At 40.9% G+C, this 20,964-nt stretch overlaps 1 protein-coding gene across 1 annotated transcript in view; it reads left to right on the forward strand.

Annotated features, from left to right (window-relative positions):
* dennd2b (DENN domain containing 2B) overlaps positions 1-19,537 on the forward strand; it is a 38,061-nt gene extending 18,524 nt beyond the window's left edge. The window contains exons 5-20 of the mRNA XM_079157030.1: positions 1,977-2,098; positions 3,336-3,554; positions 3,905-4,001; positions 4,176-4,220; positions 4,518-4,702; positions 5,628-5,737; positions 6,037-6,106; positions 7,777-7,854; positions 9,057-9,197; positions 9,310-9,458; positions 15,105-15,282; positions 16,707-16,748; positions 17,405-17,516; positions 17,746-17,985; positions 18,255-18,341; positions 19,033-19,537. Of these exons, the coding sequence (XP_079013156.1) occupies positions 1,977-2,098; positions 3,336-3,554; positions 3,905-4,001; positions 4,176-4,220; positions 4,518-4,702; positions 5,628-5,737; positions 6,037-6,106; positions 7,777-7,854; positions 9,057-9,197; positions 9,310-9,458; positions 15,105-15,282; positions 16,707-16,748; positions 17,405-17,516; positions 17,746-17,985; positions 18,255-18,341; positions 19,033-19,067 (1,910 nt within the window). The 3' untranslated portion in view covers positions 19,068-19,537. The remainder of the gene's footprint in view (positions 1-1,976; positions 2,099-3,335; positions 3,555-3,904; positions 4,002-4,175; positions 4,221-4,517; positions 4,703-5,627; positions 5,738-6,036; positions 6,107-7,776; positions 7,855-9,056; positions 9,198-9,309; positions 9,459-15,104; positions 15,283-16,706; positions 16,749-17,404; positions 17,517-17,745; positions 17,986-18,254; positions 18,342-19,032) is intronic.
* The last annotated feature ends 1,427 nt before the right edge of the window (positions 19,538-20,964 follow it).

Raw genomic sequence — 20,964 nt, forward strand, 5'->3', positions numbered from 1 at the left:
TGTGCTAACACTATGATTCAGCTGTCTGTATCATAGAGTCCCGGTGTCATTCAAAGTCCCATCGTTGTGTTACCTTCGCTGACGTAGTTTGCTCAAGTGGTGTCTGCACCTACTCTGGTGAATACATCTGGAAGACTGTCTGGTACAGGTTGTGAGTGATTCAGATTTGATTTAGGTTACACGTAGACCGACACGCTTGGACCTGTGATTCTTTTATTCTTTGGTGTAAAACAACAACATGTGCATTCTCCTACGTACTTTCTCCAGTGTGGTCACAAGCAGACTCTCTTCATGATGGACGTGATGCATGGTTTGTGGTGCCGCTAAATGTTTTTACAAAACTGTAACTGAATGCACATTTCTGTTTACGGCTCAGTGGTTGAGCGCCGGTGCTACTATGCTGTAACTAGTCCACTTTATAGGGTGAGCTGATACTAAAGTTGTTGGGTATAGTTTGTTCTGTGCCTCGCCCTGCCCGGAGAGTCCATTGTGTACACAGAAATGTACAATCGCAGTGTGCAGCCGCAGTGTGTCCACTCCCTGCATAATGCTGTGTGTCTGGGGGTATGCTATCCAGTGTTTGTAATCAGAGGAGTAGATTAGTACCCTCCAGTACATAAGCAGCTATGCAGACATATCATTTTCCCAGCAGGCTCTCATTACAGTATTGCTTCAGTTTAATGGAGTTGCAGCACAACGTGGGGTCACACTAAACCCTCTTATTCTGCTCCTCGGCTTTAATGATGCACAAAAAATCACTCCAGTGCGCTAATGTACTGTGTGACACATCATAACGCTCCGAAGATCCCTAGCAGTGTGCATTGTCTGCGTATGTGTGCGTGGGTGTTTGTATTTACCCCAGACAGGTTCAATAATTAACCTTAAAATAGATAACTGAACAAAGCTCTGCCTGTAGGTTAACTTGGATGTTTTTAAAACACACATTCACTATTTGAGATGCTGAGTTCATCGGGTTTTCCACTAATGTACTCAGGAAGAAGGAACACAGCTACCAAATAGATTTTTTGGTTCTTTCCTTTTCTATTGACAGATAACACTGCTTTTCTTTCTTTTAAAAGTTCCCCTCATGCATTTCGACGCCATCTGGCTCTGTTTTTATTCTTCGCTGTGGTTTCTTCACTTTCTCACAACCTTTTTCAGACCCTGCCAAAAAGCTATTCTCAGAGCACATGTCTGAATAGACATGAACTGTGGTGTTACACAAGTTTTCTCTTTATTGAAGTTGGCCCTCTGCCAGGTGACATCAGTGAGAGCTGTGCAGAACTCTGTAATGTTCAGTTTCTTTCCTTTTCTGCTATCATTTATTCATGGAAGTACATCTACAGAGCAGTAGAAAAGTCTGTCCTTATTGTAACTTCTTGAGGTACAGTGATACATATTGTCAATACTACCCAGAGTATTAACTGTGGTATTTAAACCTTATTGTTTGTGCCTTATTTGAAATTCCACAATATGTTTAAACTCCTGGCACAAGGTTAAAGATGTTTTCATTTTCCATATTCTTGAAAATATGTATTGCAACAATTATTATTCTAATCATATATTTGAACAATAAAATATAACTATTCTAAGTGCAAGTCTAAGAAGAAGATGATGTCTCACAGCAGACAGTTGGCATGCCTGGACAGTGACTCACCAGCAGTATTGTTTCCAGAAGTTTCAGCTGGGCCCACTGGGGCCTGTGGCCAACAGCAACTGTTTTGAAAAAAGGGAGTTCACTTGAGACAGCTTGGAGTGACCTTTGACTTACCTTTCGTGACTCATCTTTTTTCAGACTAACCATAGAGAGGCCCTCTTATGCCCCTGACACCTTTTTACTGTGCCCTGTTCACCTTTTTTGACCCCACAGTCTCGTCTGTCTGTCCGTCAAAAACACCATCAGTCTACGGTCAGTTGCCAGCTTTACTGCTGACATTATAGTTGAGCTACACTGAATACTTACTTCATCCCGACAGAGAAGGAGAACCCATATGAGGACGTTGACCTGAAGCGGAAGAGTTTGGGTCGGAAATCATGTCTGCTGGAGAGCAACAGATCGTGGACCACCATGGATAGGAAGCTGAACTCTCCACCTCAGGTAAGTCATAAGCCTGTTGGGATCAACAGCACTGATGTGTTTTCCTGTAGTAAACACACATGTTCTCCAGTGGTGACGTGAATCCCCCCCTCCCTGTTAGTGCCTGGACAAGATCTTTTAAAGAATCTCACACCTCATTTGTGGCGCTACAGGATACAGTTTGATATGTTTATACCTGGTGATTCTCCACAGAAAGGCCCATCTGCACATTTTACTTCCCCACTTAAACGCAGAAACACTTGTCACTCATGGTTACTGGTGGTAACAACAAGTGTGGTTTATATACTATATTTATTACTCCAGCAACTACTCCTTGAGCAGCTACTTTGTGAGGAATATAACAGAAGAACAAATGCTGTATCTGTTTGCAGTGCAGCCAAACAAACAAATTGTTTTAATAAATAATTTGATTTTTTTCCATCATAATATGAGAAACTGCAATCTTATTTCAAGCTGAAATAAAATAGTTTACCACACAACAGCCGGGCACAGCGAGGTTTGTTACTTTTCTGCGGAGGTTGAGGTGTAGCCTGTCACCTGCAGCTCTTCATCTAACAGCTCACTGTGGCTGCTTCTTCTTGCTCCATTGCTTCTTGCAACTTTTTAAAACTCATCAGTTCAAAGTGACCATGTCTTGTTTTGGAGGCACATTTTTAAAGAGTTGGTGCTCTCAGTGCACTTCCTGTGACTGCTTCACAATAAAGCCATCCTGTGCTCCCTTGGTTGAATGCTTTTAATGCTTTTAATGCTCGGTTTGCTTCGGCAGTAGCCTAATGCAGCTCTGATACACTGTGAATAGAGTGAGCAGTAAACCGTAAGGAAAGAATCAGTCCTGTAGATCCTTTGTGCTCTAGAAGACAAATTGAACTGCTACTTACACTATTTAATTGTAAACCTTAATTAATATCTTCATGAACATCTTAAAGGGACAATTCATCCCAAGATCAAAAATACATATTTTTGGAGATATTGGCCATAGAGTTGTCTGCCCTCGCTCGAATATAATGGGACTACATGGCACTCGACTTGCTCAAAGCAGAAGAATAGCGAAAGTATGTATTTTTGATTTTGGGGTAAACTGTCCCTTTAAGGAATATAACTTAAAGGAAACTAGCTTGAATTAATGCACTGGGATAACTATTTATAAAAACTGTACGCATGAATGAATGAATGAATAAATAAATGAATGAATGAATGGATTATAATAACCCTTGCCTTTTCTTTCCTCTCTGACTAGTTGCCTTCCAAACCCAGTAGCCAGTCTCTTCGCCTCCCTGGTCCGAGTGACAGGAAGAGCCACCGCATGTCACAGTTGTCCAAACGCTACAGCCATGATGAAATGCTGCTTCTCTCACAGCGGGGTGCATCTACGTCACCTTGTGGCCTGCTGACGGATGATAGCCTCTGTAGCACTAGTGATACCCTGGCCTCACACAGGCACTGGAGGATCCCCAAGGTACACACTACCAGATCCTACACAAACACCTGCACTAAGACCCTGCAGAGCTCTGACTGTGTTCTCTTTCCTTTTCCTGCTTCACAGACCAGCTTAGGTTTCTGTAGGGACCAAGTCAGAGCAGCTCTGGATCACTTGCAATTCCTCTGTTTGGAAAATACTTTTTATAGAATACGGTGCCTCGATGCGCGTTATTACTGCTTCGGTGTCCCTTGTGGAACTTTTTCTCAAGAACTGGCATTGAAGATTTTCAGTAACCCTTAAAGCACAGTAAAGTATTACTTTTGGCCAGGAACACCCCTCTACTCCTTCTATACTTAGAGAGAATTTCCCCTTTCCTCTGTTTACAGCTGGTCCAGAGGATCAACTCCATTTACTGCACTAAACGTGGGAAGAAGAGGCTGAAGAAGCTGTCCATGTCCAATGTTGAGACTGCATCTCTGAGAGGTAAGGGCTCTCTTTATTCCCTTTATCCACTGGCCAGATAAGTGAGTAAATATTTGTGTCTCAGCCTCCCACATGGAGTTCTTGCTGTGTCCCTCTCGTAACATAAACACAGGTTTGTGAAATTGCCCTCTGACCCGTAGAAAACCTTGTTGTCTGTCTCATGTCTGCCTCCAGATGACAACAGTGAGAGTGAGAGTGACTCTGATGACAGGTTCAAAGGTGAGTGACCACAGCATTTATTTGCAACAGTTTATATTTAACGAGTGACCCTGTGTGACCGGACAGACCACAGAATTTTAACTGAAACATTTGCCATATGCGTGGATTATCAGAAAACAATAAAACATTTATCTTATGTTTAGATCCAACGTTAGGAATCTTTCCGTAGAAGTGAATTACACCCATAAGTACAACATTTAATTTCCTGGCTGGCTGAAGGTTAATACCATGCGAGTCTTAGATTTATATTTGTTTGAACAGAGAATTTTATGTATTGACGTTCGCTTCCCTCCTTAGCTCACACCCAGAGGTTGTTGAAACTGCAGTCCATCCTCCGACGGGCCCCCAGCTACCGCACGCTGGAGCTGCAGCTCATTGAGTGGCAGGAGAGAGAACTCTTTGAGTATTTTGTGGTTGTTTCTCTGAAAAAGAAACCCAGCAAAAACTCCTACTCCCCAGAGGTCACCTACCAGTTCCCCAAGGTAAAGGCCTGACAGTCCCTTACTTCAGGGACCGGTTTTAAATACACTTGCTGTTGTTCGTTAGTCTGTTCAGGTGACTTCGGAGGGCGGAAAAAACAAATGTAGCGTTTTATTAGCTTAAAATCTATGGTCTGGGAAAAAGTTAGCCCTCAAGCTGGATAACAGCAGAGCGTAGACACCACATCTAATATGTGTCAGCAGCACAGACGGCAACATTCAAAACTGTCTTGACAGAGATCATAACAGTTAATATTGTCTTGACAATTGGAGACGATGATGGAGAGGAACTGTTGATTTTCACAACCAAACGTAATCCAGTTAAGTCATATTTAGACAGTCTGGAAGATATAAATGTTAATGCCATGGATAAAGTGTGCCAGTGTCATCTAGAAATAGTGTTGGAACAAGAGTTGATTACGTACTGTAGGCTTTCCAGAGTTTTCCCACTCTAAGCTTTTAGTCATAGTCACTACAGAAGTGTGAATGCTGAAAATGATGACGACAGTAACCCATGCAATTTGTTTTTATTTAAATTGAAGTTAAAAACAATATTTCTGTGAGATTTTCTCACGTAATTGTGCAGGTTGTTGACAATTTAAAGCTGTACTGGTAATTAAGATTTATAACATACAGCCTGTGGAGTCTTGAGAGCCTGTTTACATTTAAAAATAACCAGGATCAGTGGCAGGGATGTGTTTTTAGTTAGTCAAAGATACATTTTAAAGTTATTTAAGATTTGGGAGAAGTATATCTCTGCCAGCCAGGCGATACGCTCACTCTGATACGCTCACTCTGATACGCTCACTCTGATACGCTCACTCATGCTCACTCCATGGAGATTTTAAATATGGAGTACAAAGTTATCTAAAGGAGAATTAACTAACTGAATGTCCTGTCCTCTCTCTCTTCTCCTCTCCCCTTACAGCTAGAGAGACCCACCAAGCAGATGAGGGAGGCCGAACAGAGACTCAAAGCCATTCCTCAGTTCTGTTTTCCAGATGCAAAGGACTGGAGTCCTGTGTCTGAGTACACCAGGTATGGCTGAATTATTTTGTGCTAACTGGTCTATTAAAGGGTACTCCTGCCTTATAGAATTGCACTTGCATAAAGTTGTGGTGCTTGTGAGAGACCGATGGGTAAAAAAAGATGATTCAAAATCAAAGCATGCAGAGGCAGAGAAATCCTGACTCTTAGCCCCTGGAATTAATTAAATAACATTGGATTTCTCCAACATTTCCTTGAAAGCAACTCTGTGGCGTCTTTCGTACAATTGTCCACATGTTAACGTGTCTTTGTGTCAATTATGCTGTGTATACATTTGTCTTTTGCTACAGTGAGACCTTCTCCTTTATGTTGACTGGAGAGGACGGCAGCAGGAGGTTTGGGTACTGCAGACGCCTGCTGGTAAGCCACCGTCCCCCCTCATCCTCTGCTCCCTGTTCACACCCTGCTGAGCCTTGTTTGTTGTGACAGACCTTTTTTATGTGAACACGTGAAAGGGCGGTCCTGTGGGGCCGTTGATGTGTTACACGACCATCCACTGTGGCAGCAAGAGGTAGAACGTAAGAAGCAAAAAAGACAACCCAAAAAGAGAGAAAAATAAAAACTGTGCTCATGACAGAATTGGTTGAAAAAAGATAAAAATGTAAATCTGTTATTACAAAGTATTTATTTAAATAATCACATATCTATCTTAAAATGAACATAAATAAATACAGTAGCTGCATTCAATTGAACTATTATTATTATTATTATAACTAACTATAATTACAAACATTCAGTCATAGTCATAAAGTGCATACAAATATAATAATGTATGATGAAAACCTAGTTGGGATTGACTCATTTAATTTAATGAGAGTTTCTCAGGAAATGCAAAACAAAGACAAACCATGAAAAATCCTAACTTTGTCATTGTGGAGCATTTCTTCTTTATAATGAGACCGCAGAGCGCTTTGATGTTTTTTCTCTGTTAAGCTTCCCATGTAGCTTGCGGGTAGAGGGTATGATTGTGTGGGATTCTGTGAATATGGTGGTGATTTTGTTTGCCATTTGGTATTTCTGAGTATGCTTACATACGACAGTGTGTATGTTTTCATAAGTTTACTGGGAGTGTCTTTACCCCTGTGTATGTGTATGTGCTGGATGACAGACGGACGTTTTGTGAATAGTTTGACCAGACAAAAATGTTTTAAAACTGGATCTGCTCTGTTGATCTGAGATTCATCTTGATGGAAGCAGATTTTAATGAAGCCAGAGGAAGAGGTGAGCTGCTCTCCTCCAGCAACTTTGTTTCTTTCCTGCTGTCTGACCAGCCGTTGGCAGTGAGCGAGCATTCCTGAGGACTTGAATCAAGCTCCACATAGTTGATTTAATCATCCATTTGGAAAAGCGGAGGAGAAACGAAGAGAAAATTGTATACCTAATATGGACAAGTGGATTGGCGGTTGTTGAGTGCTTGTGTTCATTTGTGTCTGTGTGTTTGAGTGTCTGAGGTCTCGAAGCACATAATGGTCTATGAGTGTACAGAGGAAGGTAGATACGATCAGCAGGAGCAGATAAACCACCTGTGTTTAGGAAGTTGGTATCCACATAAAAGACTTTCACATCAGATCACAGCCGAGATTTAAAGACTTCAGCTCCAGCATTTAAACAACTTATCTACATATGATATTATCATGTCATGGTTATACTATCATGGTCTGAGCCTTTATTCATACAAAATAAATAATAATTATTCCACACATTCGATTAAAAAAAACAACCCTTTCTAACTTTTCTGCCCTGGTTCTTTTAGCAATCTTTAACATTTCACAAATCAAATTCAGTTTACTCGTCACAGGGAGAATTATTCAGCTTGTGAAAGGAGACTCGTAATGTCTTGTGTGGTGCTGGAGGAGCTTTCTAAAGCCGGAAAAATAACCCTAAAAGAGAATTAATCTGTCTCTTCAGTCTTGCAAGTTCACTACCTCTTTAAATGTGGTTGTAGACAGTTTACAGAACATCTGGGATTGTGTCTTTTCATGAAGTCTATTATCACCAGTGTTCAATGAGTCTATTGCCTTCTCTTGCAGCCGACTGGGAAAGGATCCCGCCTTCCAGAGGTGTACTGCGTCATCAGCAGACTGGGCTGTTTTGACTTGTTCTCCACGGTGAGTTCATCCTTTCCTGTGCATGTGACACACAGACACGCACACGTACGCACGCACGCACACAAACATACACACTTGCTGTACTGATATACAGCAGCAGTACGCTGGCTGTGTGTGGTGTTGTAGCTGTGGTTAACCCATCTCACAGCTGAAACAAATGACTTTCAGCAGACCTTCTGCTGAGCGCCTGTTCATTGGTAAACCTTATTTCAGTCTGTCTTTTTTTTTTACTTCCTGATTTCCCAAAGTAATTGTTTCCTTCACTTTTGTCTCAGTGGTGCTAACACAGAGCAGAGCTGTCACTCTGTTTGACTTTTCCAGGCTTATCTGATTACTTATTAATTCAAAGTGAGTAGGCCCAGACTGTTGAAAGAAAGTGGCGGCTATATAACATGAAAATAAAATACCATGGTATATTTCAAAGACAGAGTGCAAATATGCTCTGTTTTCATTGTTTGATAATAATCATACCCAGGCTGTGATTAAAGGCTATACAAAGACCTGGCAAACATGACAAATATGAAATCTGTATTTAGCAGTTACGTGTGCAAAGTAGATGGATTTTAACATTTAATTTGTGAAGTGTTTAGCATCAACATAATTTGTCTAGTTTTGCATCATGTGATATTTTAGGGCATTTAACAGATATGAGAGTGGGAGAGAATTCTGTCAATTTTGAGAACAGTGCAGCTGCAAACCTGAGCCAAAAATGAAAGGAATCTTAGTGTTTTCATGGTAAATGGGAAAGAAGACCAGTGTTTGTCTCTTTCACACACACAACTCCCTCTGATATCAGACAGACAGACAGACAGACAGACAGACAGACAGACAGACAGACAGACAGACAGACAGACAGACAGACAGACAGACAGACAGACAGACAGACAGACAGACAGACAGACAGACAGACAGACAGACAGACAGACATACAGGACCAACAGGCACACTGGGTGGAAATTTCCAGTCACACAGACATGGAAAGAAACTCACTTTTCTGAGTTCCACACAATTGCTAGTGCTCAAACTCATAACAATATGTTTCCATTAATTGTCACCATGGTCAATAATCTTGATGACTGTGCACTTTTTTTGCCATGCTTGGCTATTCATCGGCTCCTTTCATATTAACAGATTTCCAGAAAGTATTGATGAAACTGGTTGAAATATGTTGAGGAAACTGTGCTTTGTGTTCCCATGTTCAGATCCTGGATGAGGTGGAGCGGCGGCGAGGCGTCTCAGCAGCCCTGGTCTACCCCTTCATGAGGAGTCTGATGGAGTCCCCCTTCCCTGCACCAGGGAAGATTATCAAAGTAAAGACATTTCTGCCCGGTGCAGGAAATGAGGTCAGAGCTACTACTTTCACTACTTTCATTATGCAGTTGTGTGAAATCTTCTTCGTTAATTAGATCCACAAACTGTGATAACTTCAATTTCACATATTTTGTGATCGTTCAGGTCATCGAGCTGAGGCGGCCCACAGACTCCAGACTTGAGCATGTGGACTTTGATAGTCTTTTCAGTTGCCTCAGTGTACGGCAGGTGACACGAGTCTTTGCCTCGCTGCTGCTGGAGCGTCGAGTCATCTTTGTGGCTGATAAACTCAGGTGAGGCTCCGAGCTTGTCTAAGTCCCTCTGCAGTGAGCCTATCATCTCCTCTACATTATTTAAATGAAAGAAAGCTTATCCAAAACTAAGAAATCTATCTTCCAGAAACCTTTCACAGACTGACAGCTTGTGTCCATATAGACTAATCCTGGCTGACGATGACGACAGAATTACAATAACGTTTCTACACATACAGACACATAATAGTAGCATAGTACCGTGGTTTTCACAGCTTGGGCTGAACAGATACATCATGTGTTGAACGGTTTGATGTCAGGCAACAGGCCAGTCAGTCAGCCAGTTAGCATAACAGAAGTAAAGTGGGTCACACAATGAGTCACTGCCAGAGGAAAAGAGGGTGGGGCTGATAAGATGCGATGGGTCTCTTAGGACTCGGTGTCCCAGTCTGTCCTCTTGTTACAGAGAAGAGATGGGTACTTTTAGAGCTTGGAGGCGAGAGTGGAGTGGGAGAAGAATTGAGTGGAGAAGTAATCTCTCCTTGTATCAAAGCCCAGTTTAAACAAACATCAGTGGGGGCAGTGACTGTGAGGAGAAGGAATGCACTTCCTGTGTGCGCGACTCTGCCCTCTGTGATCTGTGGCCGGACTGTCACCGTTTGACTTATGATGCCACATTCACTCCCTACGTAAGAGCTACGGCACTTTCTGTGTCCCCGGAGAAAATCAGTCTAAATTGCTCATTACCAGAGGTGATAACATCAAGGAGTCATTGGGTGGGAATCAGGTAGTAACTCACGACACAATATTATTTTTATATATTGCCCAAAACAGTGATTGTAATGAAAGAATGGCACACACATTTGTGTTCCCCTAATAACTAAAAATAATAAAATAAAAGTAATAACTTTTCTCTAGCACCATCATCAGGTCAGAATTTCAATTTATAAGCAAATACCTGGTAAACTAAGGACACTCCCTCCATCCAAAGCTGTACTTTTTGTTTAGTGCTAATTTGCAAATGTTAGCATGCTAACATGCTAAACTAAATAAACAAATATAATTATAATTTTGTATATAGTTGTCGTGAAAGTGCAGTCATACCTACTGTATATACCGTGTGTTTGTGTATGTGAGTATGTGGATTTGAATGTCCAAGTATACATGCAGAGCTCCTGTCTTTTGGTTTCTTTTGAAAACTGTGACAGGGCCTCTCTGCAGCATTAATGACTTAGATGATAAAGGGCTGCTCCCTCTGGGGCTCCGGTACATAATCCATTCCCAAAAATAGCTCGCCATCAGAACATGATGTATGTTTCTTTCCCTTGAAATGTACATCCACTACAAGCAGGAAGCGAGAGGAAAAGCCATGTTTGGCAACAGTTTTCTGTGGGTTCTTCTATCCATCGTTTCTTTGGTGCGTTACATTCCCTTAACTCTTGTAATATTACACTGAAACCTTTTGTTGTTGTTTTTCCAGATAGGTTGTTGCCTCAGCATGAAAGTCTGCGCAGACAATTTATTTTCCATCCAATGCCTGTAATAACAAGTCGGATGCCTAATCGGATAAATTCATCATCAGCTATGTCACTCTGTAATTTCTTAACTCGATTGACCTGCAGATGCTAAAATAGTTTTTTCAGTGCTGCAGACAGTAAACAGTCTCTGTCAGTCCTCAGGCTAGAGTTGAGGACAGTTACCATATTGTATGTGCATGTCTGGATTTATCTCTTGGCATTGCACTAAATACTTCTACAGTAAAAGTATTGGATTTAAATGACTTTCCCAGATAGGGAAAGTGATTGAATCCCACCTACTTTGCTGCATGATAAATTATTATTGTTTTTACCCTCAAATCTTAAGTATGAAATATTTCATTGCATATATGTCCTGTTGCAGTGGGCAGGTGTCTCACATATTGGTTAGGGTAGCATAGAAGAAGAGAAATAAATAAAATGAAAGATGAGAAGTCTATGTTTGAGGATGAGTGAGGGGAAGAGTAAAAAGGGATGAACAGAAGGGTGCTTGGCGTTCTGCAGTCTCTCTCTCTCTCGCTCTCGTGCTCTCTCTCTCTCTTTTTACATTTTTGGAATAGAGACAGCAGTCTGAAAGTGAGTTGGAGGTCTGGAAAACACTAACATGTTTTGCAGCTGTGGTATTATGATCAACGGTGTCTGCAATTCTCAGACAAGTAGAATTATTGCCACTGCTGCTGGCATTTTTCTATTCGAGTAGGCAACATACTCATTTATGTTAGTCCTCAGTTATTCTCACACTTTCTGTAACACGCTCTGCAGAACTGGCACGAACCCAAAACCGCTTTTAACAACTTAACCAGTTTCCCATGTGGTATTTAACTCCGAGGTAGAGTGAAATCCACACACTGTAAACATGTGAAATGTTTCTGTTTTTCAAAGAGTCCAGAAACACTTGGACACTGCCAGCGCCTGACCAGCTGATTTTTACATCAGTGTCGTTCTTGTGAATGTTTACACCCACACGTAGACGCTTACATACACATGTAGACACTCATATACACAAACACCTGCACACATTCATCTGCACTCTAGACAGAGCCGATCAAACTCAGACGTTACTGTGGTTTAAATATGAACATGTATAGACTTTCCCACCGGGAGGCCATGTCTCATTGTTAAATGACTTCTGCTGATGCCTTCTGTGGAGCTGGAGAGCTGAGACCGACAGCCAGTGGCTGGAGATCCTTAAAGACAGGAAGTGAGGGAAAACCATTTGGGGACCAAGGGAGCAGAGAACATTCTGCTAGCGGATAAAAATACACCCTGTGCAGCTTGTCATAGGAATCCTTTAGGTCCATATACCCCTGCTGCTTCTTTATATGATTTCTAGGTGTTACTTTGAGCTTGGGAAAAGCTTTAACATCGAAGAATGGTTTTGCGGAGCTTTGCCGAACAGCTGGTGTCTGACAGCTGTGGTTCAGTCTAGCTCTCTTTGTCAGTCTTAGCCATGCAGGACTGGTAGACACAGTGCAGTGCTTTAGTAGGGCCGCGAAGCATGTGGTGATATAGGCTTTTGACTTCCTCCCTCTCTCTTTCTGTCTCGGACACTGACATTTTCCCTTCTCCTCTGGGCTTCACAGACTAAGCCTCTGGATCCCCTGTTTCCTGGAGTATCTGCCAGTTCAGCCTCACACACACTGAACCAGGCCTTGCAGACCTATGAGAGCTAATATGTCAGGATTAGCTCCCAAACCTCAACACACAACAGCTCTGCACAGACCTCACCTCTGAGGAACTGATTCTTCTCTCTTTTCCTGAGGGTGGAATCATGAATTAATATGACTTTTAAGTGTCTAGTCAAATCAAAATGAATCACATTTATTCTTTATGTTTGCTTGGTCTTATTTTCCAACAATCCACATATGCCGATGTTTAAGAATACGTCAAACTCAGCTATGCTCTTTCAGAAGTTTTTGCACTCTGCAAAGTGAATAAAAATGCCATACAAGGCTGATCGGGAATTACTTTTTCCATAACATGAGTGTCTAACTCCATGCAGCTCTGTGTGGCTGTACTTAGGCATAGCGGTGCTTTGAGCTAAATGTTAACATCAGCATGCTAACATGCACACAATGCCAATGCCATCTTAGTTTCACATTGAAGCATGCTTACATTAGCTACGCAGAGTACAGCTGAGGCTGGTGGGAATGTCATTAGCGCAGGTATTTGGTCGAAAAACAAAGTATTGGACAACGTTTGATGGCCATCCATCCAATAGTTGCCAAAATATTTCAGTCTGGACCAAAGTAGTCTGGACCAACTGACAGACCAACATTTCCATCCCTAGTCACTCCTCCTGCATGGCTAAAATCCACCATACAACATAGTCCAATCTGATGTCTAATTAAAATCTTTCATTCAGGATGTTTAATTTTGTTGTTACTTATTTATTGTCCTGGACAAGGATAAGGACAAGGAGACCAGAGAACATTTTCTCCTTTTGTTACGACCCATGTGTGGTCTCTGAGGGTCTGAAGCCTTGGTCTGAATGGGAATGTCCCTCTCTCTTTCCAGAGTTGAGTGGCAACCTCTGGTGTAGTGCAGAGTGTTTTCATTGCAAGTTCATCTTCTCCCTAGGGTGTGTGGTTGGGGAATGAGTGTAATTGATCCTTTTTGGTATCAGTGGTGTGTATGGCCGCGTGTAGCCTGTGGCGAAGGTTTTCAGAGATCTGTGCCCCATCACTCCCTGTTGGAACTCGTCAAAGCCAGGAGACGAGATCTGTTAGGAATTATCAAGCCCTCCTCAGGCAAATGGAAATCAGACGGCCAAAGTAAAGCTGCAAGTGCTTTAATGGTATGAGCGATCTGGAAAAGGCCTAAAAAGACTGAACGCTGTGGTTACTGTAGCCTTTGGGTTTTTGTTGGTGTAATTCTATTTAACCCTGTCAAGAAAACACATTTTAACCTTGGTGATTTGACTCATGGGAAGTTAAGATGAAAAAGCCTTTTGAAAACATGTAGCCTGAATGATTGGAGTGGAAAAGTTTATGGGAGTTTTGTCATTTATCTCTGCACATTGATTAGGGTACTGATCTCTGTTCTCTGTATGTTCTCTGTACGCTGAAACTCAGTGTGAATGAGGTCACATAAAAGGGAGTAACTTCTGTTTACTTGGATGTTCTGTCGGCTGTTGATGGCAGCAACCACGGAAAACAGTCCTCATTAAAAGTGCATATAAGTGGTGTGTGTGTGCATACCACGTTTGATCCCTGGTCTTGTTCTTGATCCATACTGATTTAGTGCTCCACTATATGTGTGTGTGTGTGTGTCTGTGTGTGTTTGTGTGTATGATTGGACCCACAGTTTATTTTCACTCCCTTTGTGTACATGGACTGGACAGTATGTAGAGGACAGAGGGGAGGAGGGTCAGCCACTGTCAACAAGCGACGGATCGTGAGAAAGACGGGCTGCTATTTGTGATCTCCATTTTAAACCACAGCTGTCGGAGTTAAACCGAAGTGGCGCTTTTTGGTATTGCGTCAACAAGCCTCGAGCTTAACTATAGCAACATGTCACAGTCACGCCAGCCCTGCAGGCAGTATAGTAATGTCACAGTAATGCGATTTATTGCGCTCACCATTCTTCATTGTGGTTTGTAGTAGATGGTGTTAAACTCTGAGATGGAGGAGTACAACAGATAAATGCAGTAATTTGTCCAGAAACCTTTGTCAAAGTGTAAGAACTTTGACAATGATGGATTCGTCTGTCCTTCAGATGAGCTGCAGGAAGAACAAAGTGTCAAAGTCAGAGTACATAAACTGTGCTGTTTCGCCTCATATAAAAGTAACTCTTTCAAGGAAAAGAGGATCAAGTCATGTAACCAGAGAGATTATTAATGGAAATACAATATTTGTGCTCCTATGGTTCAGTGGTTTGAACATTTTGAGTGATACTATTTATTTTTTTAACAACTACAGAAGTTCATGACCTCAGTAGGCAGTATTTTTAGGAAAATGTTGTTACCATATAAACCACCACTCCCCTTTCAGTCTGGAAAAAAAGTTTTTCATTATCTAGTGAAACATCTGCTCCATTTTGACCGTGTTCAGTTTAAACTGGTGTGGCCTCTGCAGGGTGTTATTGTGTGAGTGTGAAGGTGATTGATGGTGTGTACCTTTTTTTTCCCTTTTTTTTTGTCTCCCATCATCAGTACTCTGTCCAGCTGCATGCATGCAGTGGTGGCGCTGCTCTACCCCTTCTCCTGGCAACACACCTTCATCCCCGTGCTGCCGGGCTCCATGTTGGATATTGTTTGCTGTCCCACTCCCTTCCTGGTGGGGCTGCTGTCCAGCTCTATGCCCAAGCTCAAGGAGTTGCCTGTGGAAGAGGCGAGTACCTTATCTGCATTTTCTCTGCCTGTCTACCTCTGTGCAGTTTCTTTCCCAAACTTGTACATTTCAAGCTAATGTCTCCAAAATTCTTCAGATGTCCCTGATTGATGTTCTGTCTCTGATTGAAGCCTGCTCCTTGGAATAGTGTATATTGTCTTGGCTGATAAATTACAACAATACAGATTCTGAGCAACTTCATTATATATTGGCTGACTGTTGCTGCGTCTGTTTGACCTCCTCTGCCTCTAGTCTTATTATATCAGGGAACCAGTCAGGTAACATCCAACCAGAGGAAAGGATTCAAAACTGTGGTTACATTTCCGACAGCACCATTCAGACCAGAGAAACGGAAAGGTGTGTTTAGTGTTGTTTTTGCCACTTGAGGGCAGTGGAACAAGCTGTAAATACAACATTGACATGTTATCACCTTATCTAGTTGATTTGGAAATGCTCTGTGGAGCTGAGGAGATCTGCAGAGTGGGTGATACATTTTCTGTTCATTTATCCATTTCAGTCAATACATAGTAATTTGATCAGTTAGTCACATAAAGATATTGATTTGTGCCACATTAATAAAATAATATGTAGTTCAGCCTAAATTCTAAGATGTGATTCTGTTTTTTCATCTCTATTGGGACCATATACTAAATATATTTGGGTTTTGGACTGTTGGATCAGACAATACAAGTCAACAAGGGTTATGGGAATCGACATTTTACAGAACAAACGAGAGTAATTGATGAATGGAAATATTGGTTAGTTGCAGCCCTAATGACACAAATTATCTGTGAAAGAATCTGCTGTATTTATGTTCATCAATCTACTTGTTTACCTGAACAGATCTATATCGAAAGTCAAGCCATGACTCAGAGCCGCATGAAGTGTTGCTGACCATAGCAAGTGACCTCAAGTAGTTCTGGTATGGGCAGCCGGTACAGAGCCAGTGTGCCAGTGCAGCACCAGTCAAAGATCTCTGGCCTCCTTCTCTTTCTAGTTTTGGCTCACAATACATATTTTGGTGGAAGAAGCCCACTTAAGTATTGTCCTTAATTATTATACAGGTATTAGGTATGCACCTGGTTTGCTGCTTAAATTGTTGAAGTGTAGTTTTGTTTATCTCAGCACACACTTCTACATATACCTCTTAGAGAGAGGTGATTTGTGTGAAAAGACCCGTTAACAACTTCTGCTGTCTGTTGACGTCACTTTTTCCTGTGGCTAATTGACTCAGGACATAACTTCTAAAAAAACAACCATTTAAGAAATGTGTTTTACTGTTTCTTTTTAAAGGTGAATGTTATTTATTTTACAGATTCTACAAATGTACATTTCCACTGCAGGTGGAATATACAGTTCTTGTAGGAGATAACACTTTTAAATGAGTTCTAAAGAATGATATGCTCTTCTTTTCCTTTTCTCAGGCTTTAATGGTCGACCTGGGAACTGACCGATTCATTCGACAGGTTAGTCTATTGAAATAAAAAAACTGTACTTAAAGTGAGACTATATACATTTCGCTAAACAGTGGCCACTGTGGCAACATAATGCTGATTTCCCTTCATTTCTTGAGTCATTTTGGTAATACCCTCAGTTGGAGGCCTGGGGACCTTTCATGCATTTCATGTAATAAGGGCAAAATGCAGGAAAACAAATAAGACAAGATGTGCCCACAAGCTTAAAAAAACATCTCCTGGTGAAATATGTGTGTTTAATTCTCAATTTATTTTTGTGATTAAACCACTTAAATGTTATCTGTACATGCTAAACGTTTGTGTAACAGTAGCAAACAGTCGGCAAACTGTCTGTCTCAGTAAAGTATGTTACACAGCATCTATATGTATCTCACGTCTTTAACTAAAGCCAGCAAACGTTTAGCATTGTAAGTTACTGGTCATATAAGACCATGTAAGGCTGATGCCGCAAAAACCCTGAATGTGAGTGTGATTTATGTTTCTCATCGAATCCACTTTTGTGTTTTTTCTTCTTTCAAACGTTACATGGTCTCGCTTTAAACAGGGTTGTAAAACATGCGGTTCTCTGTTGCAAGTCTGAGCCTTTGAAACGTATTCTCCAAACATTGTTGTTTATCACTGACTGCAGTGTTTTCGGTTGTTTATAGATGGACGACGAGGCCTCGCTGTTGCCACGGAAACTTCAGGCGGCTCTTGAGCAAGCGCTGGAGCAGAGGAATGACATCATCAGCCAGGACTCTGACAGCGAGTCAGATGAAGGTGAACGAGTGACAAATCAAATTGTTAATTAAAGCAACAGTTTCTGTGGCAGAACACGTTCAGTCCAAGTCTCAGAGGGTTCTGAATGACACGTTGTTGTTCTATAAGTAATATGGTGGCAAAACAACATTAAAACATCTATGAGTTGTACAATAGTAAGAAGGAAAAACAGTCTGTAACTTTTCAGTTTCAGATTTCTGGATTAATCCCTTTTCCTTTGTGTCTACAGAGTATAACTCCTTGAACAGCCTGGTGTCGGAGGCCTTCATCCGCTTCTTCCTGGAGACCATCGGCCATTACTCCCTGTTTATCACTCAGAATGAGCGCGGAGAGCGCATTTTCCAAAGAGAGGCCTTTCGCAAGTCCGTGGCATCTAAAAGCATCCGTCGTTTCCTGGGTGTCTTCATGGAGTCTCAGATGTTTGCTGGGTTCATTCAGGATCGGGAGCTGAGGAAGACCCGGGCTAAAGGTAGACTGTCTGTTCCCTGAGTGTCAGTTGTTTCCAGGTCTGTACACATTTCTCTATGGATTTCCAACCTTGTACTATCTAAAATACTAACTGTGCAGGAGAGGGCACTGCAGTAACACTGATCTCTAGTGGCTGAAAGTTATCATCAGCATGTGTTCTCACCACACCACTCTGCTTTTTGGCAGACAAAATAATTGTAACTTCCTGCAATATGAGATGTTTCATTCTTTTTCTTTTTTTAACTCTTTTTTTTTTTGTCCCATTGGCAGGTTTGTTTGAGCAACGGGTGGATCAGTATCTGGAGGAGCTGCCAGACACAGAGCAAAGTGGAGTCAACAAGTTTCTGAAAGGCCTTGGTGAGTCCTGCAGCAGACCCACGAGACTAGACTCGTTTTTTTTCTCCAGCAGTTTTAAATCAGGCTGCAAATGTAGCTTTGTTGAAAACCCTGACACTGCAAGATTAGATCAAACTTTTCCAACTTTCAATTGCTGCTACTCATTTGCTCTGTCCAGATTTTAAGTCATCAGTGTTTAACATTATGTAATAATCAAAGAAAGTCTGTCAAAGGTTCATAATAAGGTTACAAATGTGTTTGTCTTAGTGTCACTTCACCTGGATGTTTGAGCTTTGCTGTGCAGAATGATGCATGTGCAGAGTTTGACACCAGAAGGCTGTTTTTAACATTCATCTGCTGAAGGGAGAAAGTTTACCTTTGCCAACCTGAAATTTCCGTTTCAGGCCTGTAATACTTCATATAAGCAGGATGTTGTGTGTTTATCCAGAGTATTTTGTATGTCTTTAAACATGTCTGGAGGGGATATTTAAATATGTTTATCTGGAATCCACACACTTGAGCAGATATTCAGATTTCTACTTAGATTGACTTAGATTGTAGACGGATGCCTCGTGGTTAAATCAGACCAAACCTCACGTAATCTCAGCCTGGTTTAATCCCCATATACAGTTGAATAACCTGAATAAAATTGAACCTCTTAGATGTTGATGTATTTTACATATTTTAATAGAATTGTTTTAACTGTTTTCAGGAAGTAAAATGAAGTTTCTCCACAAAAAGAACTGAGGGGAAGTCATCCTCCTGTTTTCAGTCGTACAACAATCTGAAGACCTGATGTCTCAAGTCTCTGCATTATGATGATTCTCACCTTTTTATAACGTTTAAAAAAAAAAGTAAACATGTACATATTATTTCACTGTAAGCTGGCTGTGATACTCTTCAGTGTATGTTTATAGTACCTTATGAGATAGCGCTAGTAGCCCGGTACTCAGCGAGTGAGCCGTAGAGTAACCACTGATGTCCAGGTGTGCTTGTGAAGAGTGTTATCAGGATGTGTGAGTGTATGTGACCTGACATGGGCATAGATGTACAGTTCATGTGTTTTCATTTTGCATTATTTCACCACAGTGTTGTCCTCTGTTTAAGGAGTGTAGAACCTATTCGAAAACTGTACATGCATCAAGACAATGAAGAAAATGATTGTAACTCTTCTTAGAGTCTTTTGCAATCTTTTATTAAAAACATGTTAAAAAGCTTGAACGTGCACAGTCTTGACTTTACAAAAAATATTCATGTTGTTAATTATTGCTTAAAGATCAAACTAGGATTTTGACTCATAAATTTGTTCGTATTTTTCTCACATACACTTATCAGCCAAACAGCCCACTTATTAATAACAACATTACAGATGTACTCAACAGCCTTAATTACTCACAAAACAAGACCCAAGGCATATAGACATCCCTTTTATAAACAGAAATATGTAATTCACAGTTTGTCAGATGATATAAAAATCATCTCTTTTTACATCCGACATCTCAATGACAGCTTCCCCCAAAGCTATGCGTTAGGAGAAGCTGGTAAGATCCCAAAAGGCACAGTTAGTCTAGCACCAGCTACCACATACTGCCGGTAACCTTATTACGTCTCTGCACATCACTCTGGTGGCTGTCACTGACGTGCTGTTATTAGCTCTCCTAACTGAGAGGATCGCTGTTGATTCCAGCCGCCATATTACTTTTTCTCTGCTTGTATCCTTTATAGCAATTAAGGGAGACATTTGACGTGAAATCACTGTGTTCTCTGTTTAGTATTAAACTGAACACCTACTCTATATCCCTTTCTTAGCTTACATTTTAAGGTAGTAGTACTTCATTTTTGTTTTGTAAAACCACAATTTCGCCTCCTCTGCATTTCAAAAGGAGATTTTGTACTTTTACTCCACTACATTTATCTGATGGCTGTTGCTTTACATATCAAGAATTTACATACAAAACCTAGAAGCGTTGCGACACAGCAGTACGGTGTATTTACTGGTGAGGCTGGACCACAAACTACATCGAAAGACTTATTTCAGGTTAATGCATCAATGGTTTAACACCTTTAAAAGGACTTATACTCAGAGTGATACTCATACTTGAGTATATTTTGCTACTAATGCTTTGATAAACCTAAAGAAATGTTTGAATGCTGTATTTTATGAGAATAAGTTTACATGGTGATATTTGTTAACTTTTTCCACCAGACTAACTGATTTGATGATCCTTTGGTTTGATATTGCTATATAAATATATTATTTATAGACTTAGTTTTTCATCATATTTGTTGTAAGGCAATATTGTAATATGACAGATATAAGTTATATCATTCATATATGAAGACTTTGTAAAGCATCAGCTTTAGTTTGCATATGTTTCTAATTTGAGCCGCAGTAATGGAAGGTAACGAAGTACATTTACTCAGATATTGTCCCCAAGAACAATGTTTAGGTACTTCACTTGAATACTTTAAACTACCAAACAGTATATTCAGTTGATCTTCCATCTTTAAATGCTGATTTAATGTTAATGCAGCAATAATTTAATATATAGGGACCATTGTGCTGCATGAATACTTTTACTTTTGACGATTTAAGTGCAAATAATAGTTGGGCATGATTACTCAGATATAATTTCTAATGCAC

The sequence above is a fragment of the Pholis gunnellus genome (genome assembly GCF_910591455.1).
Source record: "Pholis gunnellus genome assembly, chromosome: 1".
Taxonomy (NCBI): domain Eukaryota; kingdom Metazoa; phylum Chordata; class Actinopteri; order Perciformes; family Pholidae; genus Pholis; species Pholis gunnellus.